The sequence below is a fragment of the Amblyomma maculatum genome, chromosome 4, assembly GCF_055883805.1.
Source record: "Amblyomma maculatum isolate TAMU_Amacu chromosome 4, ASM5588380v1, whole genome shotgun sequence".
NCBI classification, from domain to species: domain Eukaryota; kingdom Metazoa; phylum Arthropoda; class Arachnida; order Ixodida; family Ixodidae; genus Amblyomma; species Amblyomma maculatum.
In genome coordinates, this window is record NC_139347.1 from 25,261,203 (window position 1) to 25,272,776 (window position 11,574).

At 43.8% G+C, this 11,574-nt stretch overlaps 1 protein-coding gene across 2 annotated transcripts in view; it reads left to right on the plus strand.

Annotated features, from left to right (window-relative positions):
- The window catches only part of LOC146190531 (uncharacterized), a 34,078-nt gene extending 27,066 nt beyond the window's left edge, over nucleotides 1-7,012 (plus strand). For both annotated transcript variants that reach the window (XM_084600929.1, XM_084600930.1), the window contains exons 2-5: nucleotides 1,946-2,013; nucleotides 4,979-5,060; nucleotides 5,557-5,672; nucleotides 6,687-7,012. In XM_084600929.1, the coding sequence (XP_084457055.1) occupies nucleotides 1,946-2,013; nucleotides 4,979-5,060; nucleotides 5,557-5,672; nucleotides 6,687-6,737 (317 nt within the window). In that variant the 3' untranslated portion in view covers nucleotides 6,738-7,012. The remainder of the gene's footprint in view (nucleotides 1-1,945; nucleotides 2,014-4,978; nucleotides 5,061-5,556; nucleotides 5,673-6,686) is intronic.
- Nucleotides 7,013-11,574: the final 4,562 nt, after the last annotated feature.

The window sequence follows — 11,574 nt, forward strand, 5'->3', positions numbered from 1 at the left end:
GAGAAGTAAGGTCATAGCTATACAAATTTTGCGGTCGGAATTTGTGATACAGTCCCCTAGTTTTGACAATTTGTCTCTTGCTGTCTTCAATTTGAGCAGAAAATTGTGTTTTCGATTGAAGCTGAGACGCCAAGACAACAATGGGAAAGCAGTCCTAAGAAAAATAAAGCACCATTCGCATCGAAGGAAATCCGCTAACACGATGCCGCCGACGAAACGTGCTTGCTCTGCAGGAGGAGCGCTCGAATTGCGCAAACGTTCTCGTACAAAGCGCCGCACTAATGCAAACAACGCATTACGCCGCTTCTCGCTGCATTCCTGAATATTCTGTCCCATTAGGCTTGCAAAGTTTACCCTTTAGCTGAGTGTCATATCCGACGCATTCACACACAGTGCAAACACTTCATGGTAAACACGGTGTTGAAATACGCTTTGGCCGGCTTTCGCCAGTGTGTGCTTTCCCGCCTGTATATACGGAGTGAAACCATTATCATTTTGTACTGGTAGAATTATTTTTTATTTTAGTCTGGTGGCCACGCATCAAAGCTGTTGTCAAGGGCATTCGGTGGAAAGATTAGTACGAGTTTTTAACGAATTGCATTTCGCATCATTCGGTGCCCACCATAACGTGTCTTACCCTATTTTTTTTTTTGTTTGAACTGCTGCATATGATTGTTTTTGTTACAGTTTTCTTTTTTTTTAGTTTTTAGTGGGTACACATCACAGCTGTTGTCAAGGCTATTTGGTAGGAAGATTAGAAGGAGTCTTAAGCGAATTGCATTTCACGTCATTCGGCGCCAACTACAACGGGCCTTAGTTTTTCTTTCCGCACTGCCGCATATGGTCGCCCCTGTTCTTGAACAACACACTCAATTACTAAAATAAAATAACCTAAAGAAGGAAAAAAAAATATCACAGCACTCACCTAACATGAACAACCAATTTCAGCGTATGTAAAGTTTTACCCTTGCCTTGGAACACATTACGCCGGCAGAAATTCTGCGCTCACCGCAAAGACCGTGCCTTCACCAATCTGTACAACTTTCGAGGTGCTGATCTCCTTTTACGACCGGGGCCTTGAGCACGTCATAGCCAATATATGGAGCAAGAAAAGAACGTCCTCTCGCTTCTTGCAAGGCTTTTAAATGTACAGGCTTTCATTGAACCGGGCGCACTGGAAGCTGGCATGACAACCATGTTTATTTATTTGTTTGCTTGTTTGTTTGTTTTTACCCTCACTGCCGTAGAAGCTTTTCAGAAGGAAGTGGACAGAAATAAATACTGAGTAAACAAAGTAAAAAGCGGGTACATAAATATTGTATCCTATATACACAACCTTAGCTATATGTGAAATCGACAATGACTTTATTAGTACATACAAAACTGGCAGCGCTTATACAGAGCAAGCTAAAACTTTGCGAAAATTATTTGTATTAGTAATGCATATAATTTAAATTTGAAAATTGTTCAATTTTCTGGAAATACGGGGAACAAATCAGCCCAAGAAAGAGTCTGTTTTGCATGTGGTCGTTCTTGGCTCGGATATTTTCAACAGAGGTAGTTGTGAGAGGTATCTCCGAATGGCCGGCATTTCCTGCCAGACGTTTCGATTAACTACTTGAAATCTCATTTCGATAACACAGCCCTTCACCAACCTCAAACACAGTATGCACTGTACAATCAAACCACATATTCGCCTAAATTAAAAAAAAAAAGAAACTTTGAGTACATATATAGAGATGTACCATTACATGGGCAAGTTTATTCTGGAGGCGGAAAGCCATTCCGGACGTCTGCTCTGTTATTAGTTTTTTTTTTCTTGTAATTATTTCTGTGCACTGTACGGCTACGCACGGTGTTCCTTTTTTCTTTTTTTTTTTCGTTTAGAGAAAACACTGATGGCGTTGACGATGACATGCTGATTGCATCTTCTTATTACTCGCAGTAACCATCGCAAGAGCACAGACTGCTGATGAAAACAAGATCTTGGTGTCAGCCGCATGGTTATGCGAGGTGAGCATAGTTATCTCGATAAGTATTGGTAGTAGCATGAAAATATTTGTGAAGCATTTCCCACCCTGCACTGGCTTTGCGGCTTGATTTGGTTTCCATATTTTAATTTTAGATTTGTCCGGCCGGTATTGTCTGGCGCCTGTAATCGGTGCGTCGCTTTAAACGCTGAAAGCGATGGTTTGGTTTTACGGGGTTTAACGTCTCAAAGCGACTAAGGCTATGGTAGAGGCCGTAGTGGAGGGTGTCGGAAATTGCGACCACCTGGGATCCTTTAGCGCGCACTGACATCGCACAGCACACGAGCGCCTTGCTTCCCGCCTCCATCAAAAAGCGGCCGCCGCGGTAGGGGTTCGATCCAGCACTTAGAATTACTCTACATATTATAAGGTGTGTTTGTGTTTTTTTTTCTCATTGGATTAGTGGTTTTAGCATTCCTGATAATTTGGCTCCTGACAGGTACTTTGTCTGTTTTTAAATTGGGTTCATCCAAAACATAATGCCGAAGTCTGTAATATGCGAGAATGTGAAAATTATATAGCTTTTCGTGTTGTGGTGAGCTTTCGATATCAAATTCAGCCAGAAAAGAGCCTAACTTTACATCACAGGCTGGTGTGGAGCCTCGGAGCTATTTACTCAGGGTGTCTCGATGCCCTTGCCTCCACATCCAAAGCTTACACTGTATTAACCATTGGGATATCTTATCATTTCGTCTCCAGTGCTTCCTAAGCGGGTGCACTCGCACGTTTTCCGCATTTGTGTGTGGCCGTAAAGCCACAATCTGCTCCAAATGCATTGCAGTTTTCGTTCGATTTCTGATCTTGTGTTGTAATATCGGGGTTTTATCGAGCGCAGTCGGTTCTTTGACCTCAGAAACCGAAAGGATGTTCCGGCAGAGTCTTGGCGTGAATTAATGATCGCCTTCTGGCGGGTTTAGCATTGCGATTTTTGATGGATGATTGTTTACTCAGTGTTATATGCTAAGCCGGCTTTGTAGCGGGCAGCGGCCGCGCTAACCCGCGCCTCCGCTCAGGCGGCTTATGCTTGCGACGGGCAACGTCCCTGCTGCCGCCTAGTTAAGCAGGTCGATGCTCCCGGAGGCGTAAGTCGACGGAAAACGGAGGAGGGAGAATTGGAGTTGGCGGAAGGAACGAAAGCTAGTTGCACACTTATTTTCTGCACTCATCCTGTCCGTCTACAGATTCTGTCGTGGAGACGTCGCTCGAAAAGCACCCTGCTACGTACAAGGCGTCAGTAAGGATCGACAGAGGGGTGATTCAGGCCCCGTATACATATTAGGTTGCCTTATAGACACAAAACGCTTTATGCGTACAGGAATGTAGTAATAGAATGGAATGCTTTCCCTGTAAGAATATGTCACTCAGGCAAGGCAGTTGCCATATCCCTCCAGCTACCGCTAATTAGGTCCGTGCAGTCCGGGTTGGCTTATGAGATGTCCATAATCCTGAGTCGTTGATGCACGCCCTATTAACATTCTTCATGTATCCACGGCGCACATGTGGCGGCGGCAGAGATTAGTATAAGAAAAATCGGAATAGGGAACCTCATCGTGTTTTCTTTGTGTGAGTGGTTCGTCGGCGCACTCAAACGTTGTTGTAAGAGCTTAGCTGGGGAACTGATCTTGTGTTCAGTGTCTGCAAGCTAACAAGATGGAAGAGCCGCAAAATATCCTGGCGGGATATTTTTCTCGTTCTAGCATAGCAAAGAGAGCATGCCGACAGGTTTCCACGATACGATTCTGACTGCAGGGCATTTCTGTTATTTTGGCACTCCGATTGTTCAATGCGCTATCGCTGGAATCAGCTAGACAGGCGGATGGGTGCCAACAATTGAACGGAACGAAAATGACCGCGTTACAGCGACCTTAGGCCGACTACGTGCGTACCATTCATTAGAGATGGAGAAAACGGCGCATGATGCGGCGCATTGCTCCGAAAAGAGTGTATGGGGCAACACGCGACCTCACTGGTCTCACTTTCGACTTATGCAAGTACGATTAAATAACTATAACTAATTCTATAGTGATTAAATACAGCGCACGGATAATAAAATTCATGTGCGCGAAAGTACACTAAAGGATGCAGCCTTATCTGTGGAACACCAAGCGACAGCAGCTGCCAAACCTTTTTCCTCATTTTCTGCCAAGATGGGCGGCAAATGGCATTCACTCTAATTTGATCTCGCTTTAAAAAATTCTCCATCGTTGATGTGTTTGACTTTAAATTCATGTCAAAGCACTTCGACTAATTCTCCACCTTTACGCTGGTCGGTTTCGGGCGCCCAATAAAGATTTATGCGTCGTTTCTAGTTATTCGTTTATACCGCCGAGAACAGAGACTGTTCGACTCACGAGATGATGCTTTCCTTTACAAAGAAGTGCTAGCTGAGGGTGAAATAGTAAAACAAGCGCTATGCTACATCGCAGCGCAGTCCTGCGTAAACAGTGCTGCCATATTTATCGATTAAGGCCCCACCTCTGGGTCATAAAAATCGCCAGTACTTTGCTAGTGTCCTTGCCTAGTCAGGTACCATAAGACGTACAAAGCATGCTTATATTCGACAGTGAACAGTTGTGTGATGACCTTTTGGCTCACAATATATTTTTTTGTGCTCTTCTCTCACCTCGTATGAAAACTACCAAAGCTGTAATTTCCATTGGGCCTTATACTTATCACCTTTCGAGCCTCTCCTTGGCAGACTTCTGCAGCGCTCCACAAATTTATATTCTGGTCACATCTTTCTGCCTCGCACTCCCGCTCACCATCTCTACAAGCCATTTTATTCCACCTCCATTATCTCGTTTGCGGACTTACAAAATATAGTGGGGCAGAGTGATTTTTATGCATGTCTATCACTGTTCCTGAGCGTATGCGACATTCAGTGCATATCACCATTTGGAGTGATTCGGCCAAAGGAAAAATTTTCATCTTACAAAATGTACTCGCAGGGTCTGGAATGTCCCGAGGGAAAAGAATGCACATTGGAGCAGCCCCAGTGCACGTCAGAAGACTGCTCCCTCAAGCCGTCATGTAAGCTCGTTTTCTTTTTTTTTTTAATCAAATGTACATTTTCTCATATTCCAGTGAGAGTTTCTACTGCGTTCTATAGGGAGCTGTGCAAAGAAGTGCACCTCTTACGCCATCAACAACGTTGACCGAGACCAAACAACTACGAAGAAGTTTTCATGGTTTAACTAAAGACGAAATGTCGCGTCCCCATGATGACAGCTAATAGTAAATCGTTGCGAACTATTTTCACCATAAGTCAGTAAAAAAACAATATTATACAGTAAGAAATTTAACATAGCCTATTTCTTTCAGTTCGGTTTCAAGTATCTTCCACATGTGGGAGAAGCTTCGCTTTGCTTTGCTTTGAAACTTTTGCTTTTAGAAAGTATGTCATTGACCAGTGTGCATAAGCCACGGACTCCTAAATGATATAGTGAAATGCATTATACTATAACGTTGCTGTCCAAATGCCTTGGAAGCTGACAGTTATATATTAGAACAATTTTCAACACACCAGGTTCCCCTCGGCTTGAGAACTGCAAGCCTTGCAATCCAGGCTGCGCCCACGCCATTTTGAACAAAGGTGCTTCTTCGGGCTGCCATCCCTGCCTGTGTGAAATAGCCGTCGTCCGGGTGAGTTCCGCTCCGACCGTTTTTCTTCATCTGTGCGTGTTGACGCGTGATGATCGGATCGTTTCTTAAATTTCCCGCGTTTTCTTGACTGCGAGGGCTGTATGTGGGACGTCATCTCAGATGCGTAGGTGGAAGTCCACGCGGGCGTACTGAGCTTTCGTTCTACGCCGATAGGGGAAAACGGGTGAATGTGAAAGCTGAGAGGGAAGAACTAAAAGCGCTCTGCTGTTTTGCCTGGGCGAGGGTAAGCACTGTAGAAGCTATGAGAAAAACTCGAGGCGCGTACACGCGCTTTTGCAAGCAGGGAGCATGTGATGAAAAACACGGTGAAATCTCATAACGGAGTACAAAGTTGTGTGAGCTTGATCGCAGCAGATATGGCGTTGTGATTATCCAGCGAAGGTGCACAGAGCTACACAAAACAAAACACAAATGCACAAGACAAAAGCTACATGGCGAACTCGTTGCGTAATTTTTTAAATATTTCATTCGAACACCAGAATGACCTATAGTGAAGGTTCGGTGGAGCATCGTATTGTTTTATTGAGCATGAGGCTTACGAAGTGTCGTATGTGTATGTGTCGTACCAGCATGACGTCGTATATATTAAGGCCAGTAATCATTCAATAAAGCTTACTCACTCTTAGCAATTCAGGCTGATGCTTCGTAATTTATTATATTTTTGATAAAAACTAGCAGCAGTGCAGCAGAGTAAAAGCCAAAAAGCTCATCAGCACTTTGCAAAAAAAAAGAAAAAAAAAAAACCTGAAGAAGTAGTTGCTTGTTGATGCGGCTTGACACATTTAAACTTGGCACAGAAACAAATGACTAAAGGGAGGAAAATGCTTGCACAGTTGATAAGCAGTTTGTTAATTGTTTATTTTTATGATGTGAACATTTGGAAATTCGAGATACGCGTTTTTATCCCTGTTCGGCGCATCGCGCTATAATTGCCGATTTAGTAGGGCGTTGGCTCGTACAGTCTGAAAACACGTGCTACTCTTAACTTTACAGAAACCGGAAAGACTGACAGAGGAAGAGCCATCCGGGAACAGCAACGAATAAAGACATGCTACAAAAACACGCCCAAGAAAAGCCCTCCGTCCAGCACACCAGCGACAAACCAAAAGAAAAAAATCCTGCCGTGATTTGTCAGTCAAGTCATTTTATGCACGGCATGTTTTACAGTGAGCCCACAGAAAACAGAGTATCTTTATTTTTTGTTAACATACATTATCAATTTATTTTTTAAAGCTTCGGCGCTAGAACGTAAAGCCACAGGCGTGCAATAATTCATGTATTTACAGCCCTCGCAAAAGCAGATGCATAATAAACATGTTGTCGTTGATTGTTTTTGTGTTGCATGGCGCCTCCTTGCATCAACTGAAACATATATCAACTGAAACAGGTACAACAAGCTGACAAGTTGCAGGGTCAATTTCTTGGGCTATCTTTCCACGCGCATTGCTTTGCAACTCAGCGACTGAAAAACGCGTAGTTGTCAATATTTGAAAGCCACATCAGCCAATACGAGAAAAATGTACGGCGAAGGCAACTAAGGGTTGCGCGTCGCGTGAGCTGTAATTCAATAAGATGCAAAAAAAGCCATCGCTCAAATTTAAAGCTTTTTGTATGTGAAATCCCTTGGTGCAGCCAAGAAGTTTTTTGGCCGTCGTCTTTTACCTCGTCGTCGTCGTATCTATAGAGGATGAAATTCATTCTGGGGATCACGAAGTTCGAACCATTCGGGACGTAATAAGTCACGCCCTGGCCACTTCACAAAGGGCTCGCAGACTGCCAAGTTAAAAAAAAAAAGAACGATGGTCTGGTTTAGCTGGCACTGTTTAACGTCTCAAAGCAACTTAGGCTATGCGAGACGCTGTAATGGAGGACTCCGGAAATTTCGACCATCTGGGGTTTTTTAACGTGCACTGACATCGCACAGCACACGGACGCCCCTCCGCTTCTCCTCCATCGAAATGCAGCCGCCGACGGTCGGGTAAAGAGAATTGCACCAGGTCCAAGCAGAACTTTTTAAAAATAAAGCTAGAAAAAACACACACACACACCCCAAGGCGCGGCCACCCCTCTGAAACACGAAATCAGCGGCTTTGGTAGAGGGTATTACAGAGACAAAATTCGATGATGGCTTGTATATATGCCTATCAGCAGGACACTCGTTTTAGCTCTCCATATACAGTCGTCCTTCTAGCAGCGTTCCTCTTTAGCTCATGCTCCTTCGCCTGCCCTTTGACGTTGGGTATTCATTCATTCTCACCATTTTGTCCATCTTCCACGGTTATCAACCAGAGATTGGTTCCATGGCCGCAACCTCCGGCTGTGCCTCCGCTGTTGTCATTTCTTGCTCCCCCGGTAACAATGCTCCAAATGGTTCCCATTACAAACACCCCGTTACGAACGACTATAACGACTAATACTGCCGCTGATAGACTACAACGACACGAAACCTTGATAAAAGACCTTTACCAGCTGTCATTTTAAAAACTTAACACTGCAGCCGGGAGATCCCGGTCGACGGTTGAGGGGGAGGATGCGGCTAGGACTGAGCTATGCCTCGGGTCCTCACCACACACCAGCCGTTTGACGCGTGCAAAAAACGGTTGTTTCTCTCTCCTTTAACAACATAAAAACTTCATCTCCAACCACAAAGTCCATCTGGATTCTCCTGCAATTTTAGGAGTGTAGCCTGCACTGCCTGTTGAATGGCGAAAAAAAAAGAAATGAAAGCCTAGAAGCTTCATCTACTCGTTGGCTCCGTCATATTTAGCGTATAAGGGGATGAAAAAATATTCATTCTCATTGCTCTTATATGTATGTATACAGCATTGTTGCCTCAGCATTATTCGTAAGTAATTTTACTGTCCCCCCCCCCCCCCCCCCCCCGCCCTCCCTCCCTGTGCGTTGAATTTCTTATTCCGTTACTGTTCGTCCTTCGCCAAAACGCTGGTCCTTCAAGAATAATCTGACGAGCTCCTTGGCTTCAACATAAGTACTTTGTTCCAGCAGCATATGCATATACATATTCCTTTAGTGCATGCGTGTGCGAGTTCCCGCGGACACTAGTTACTCATTTGATCTCACAGATTTTTGTTGTCGAGAATGGTGACCTAATCTAGCTTAGACGCGAAAACAGGCTTACGTTGAAAAGATGCTACCTGCATGGGTTTTTACTGCAGTCGTGTATAGTATCTGGCTGCTTACTCCCAAGACAGATTTTGAAGCGTCGGCTAAAGTTGTGTCTTCGAGATAGAAAAGATCCGAGAGGCAATCACTTTTACCAAGACTCAGCAAGGAAAAATCCCGAAAGGAGCTCATGTATCATCCCGCACCCGTGAGCACGCACGTATACGCACTTAACAAATAAAGTAAAATAAAATAAAAATAGGGAGAATGCAAGGTTTTCAAAGAGACAGTAAAAAAATAAATATGGAAAGGTACGGACGACGAATTGGGTAGTTCGTTGCCCCTTGCTTCTCATATGATCATGTGAGGGCGCAGGAAATAGCAGCCGAAAGTAAAGCAATAATGCTGGTGACGCCGACTGTCTTTAAGTCAGTCTGACTATATGGATGAAGTGACGCAGGGCAGGCTGATTGTAGAAACAATTCTGAAGAAATAATTGGCAATCACATTGTAGACTGCTTGTTAACGCTTCACAGCAGGACATTCGGCATATTGAAAATCATACATCATTCCTTCACCTTATTCCTTGTTAAAAGAATATTTCCATGCGGAGCCAAGATGTTGCACGAAGCTGTTCGCATTTTAGTTACATTTAGCTAAGGATTAGAAAAGCAACGTAACGCCAATGAAAAGAAAATCCGTGCGTCTGGTTTTCTGAGTCGTAATCATTAAAAGTGTATCGTAAGGAGCAGTTCTTTAGCCATCGTAGCTGGCTTTGAATTTCAACTACCAGCAATTGCGGGTTTCACTATTATAGTGTCCTCTAGACGACCAAATTGCACGTCATGTCTGTCTTTAACATCGGCATCCCGAAAAGAAATTTCAACAGAATTAAACAAAAATGTCACACAAAAGCTAGCTTCTAAAGGAAAAGGGACTTTTCTGTAACAGCACTCATTCTTATTATTATTCTCACTGCTATTTCTGCCGGGCAGATACCCTCCGGATTATCTCCAGTCACTTTTTATTACATCAGCTGGAACAAAGTCATTATCACTCTACACCTTATTTGAATAGTTACTTGATGAGGAAAATGCTCGTATTCTGCTGTCCAGTTTGAGTGAGCACGACATGGCGCAATAAGGGAAGGGGGATGCCGCGGTGAAATATGTACATGAACCGATGCAGCCCTGTGAGACCACCTTTTCGTAGTACTTCAGTTATCACATCTCGTTGCGTTACATGTTTTATTGAAGTACATGTCTACTGGATTTCAGGTATGACACTAATTAGCGTTTTCTTATTTATTCCAGCCCAGTCGAAAAAACACTACTGAACCGTGTCAAAAATGCGACAAAATATTCTGTAGTTCTGTAGTAAACGTCAGATTTTTCTGTAGTTCTGTAATACTTTTCTGTAGTTCTGTACTTTTTCTGTAGTATATTTCTGTTTTCTGTAGTTCTGCAGCACTTTTCTGTCGTAAATACAGAAATTTTTGATGTTACTACAGAACTTTCTTCTGTCACAACAGGTTTCCCGTCAAAAAAACGCACAGAAATTTTGTCGTAACAACAGAAAATGTTCTGTAGTTTTTTTGCGACTGGAGGCGGCTACCGCTCTGTCACCACCTACCTGTTACCTTCAACCCTCGAAATAATTTTGTGATAACATATCTTTCGTCGCAGCTCCCAAATTTTGCAATGAAATCATTGCGCTTAGAAAGATGCTCAGGTTACGAAACTGTAATGTATAAGAAAAGGTGCCCAATGAAATGACTTCAGAATTGTTAAATTTTCGAATGTTGTTCGTCTTTGCACGAGTTTCGAAAAAAGGCGGGCTAATTATTTTTGACACCTTCAGCAATTAACCCGCCAAAGCCTCCACCGCTGAAAGGTGTCACTGACGGTGTAAGTTACTGAATGACGAAGTCGGAAGTCAGCGTTTTCGACACCGTGCTTCTATTCTGCGGCATGCAGAGTTCTCAAATCCACAAAATGACTGAAAAGGGCACTACATGGTAACGCATGCTAAAAGGTATTCCTCTTACTAGCAAAGTGCGTGGCTACAGCCATGGCGTAGCAAAACGAGAGTGCATGTTATGCTCCCGGGAGCAGGCGGGAAACGTGCTTTCCTCTTGGTGATTATCTACAGCATCAGCACCATGGTCTTCTTGATGTCGTCAGGGGCACACCTGCTGCACTTTTTTTAACATTAGAAACTACGCTTGACGCAATGAGGAAAGAAAATTACTCAGGAAGAGCGTGGTTTCATATGTAGCCTGCCTTCGCAAGCCAAGCGTTGTAGATTCGTTTTCTTCCTATCCACAAAGGCCGTCAAATACAACCCCAACTGACTGCTGAGAGCCGGTTCTGGCCAATAAGCCTCCAAAAACCTATTTTGTGCCTCTAAGAATACGCTTATAACGCTATATTTGCTTCCCAATATCAGCCAGAGCTAAGGTGATTGATCTTTTGACGTTCTTTATTAGTTACACGTGACATACATACCTCGAGCCTTGTCCTTAATGCGCCATTGGGGACATCTATGGGACATTCTTGGCAATAAGCGACGAACACTTAGCGCCATCTGCTCGGGAGCAAACGAAGTAGCGAGATCGATGTGAGAGGGAGGCTGCAAAGCTCTACCTGGCGCTATAGTGCGAAGATTTGCGCTCTTTGCGCTCAGGGCTGCGTGAGCGCTCTAATAGCGTTACGCACATCAAATTCGATAATCCATGTACATTTGATTCTTATACCAC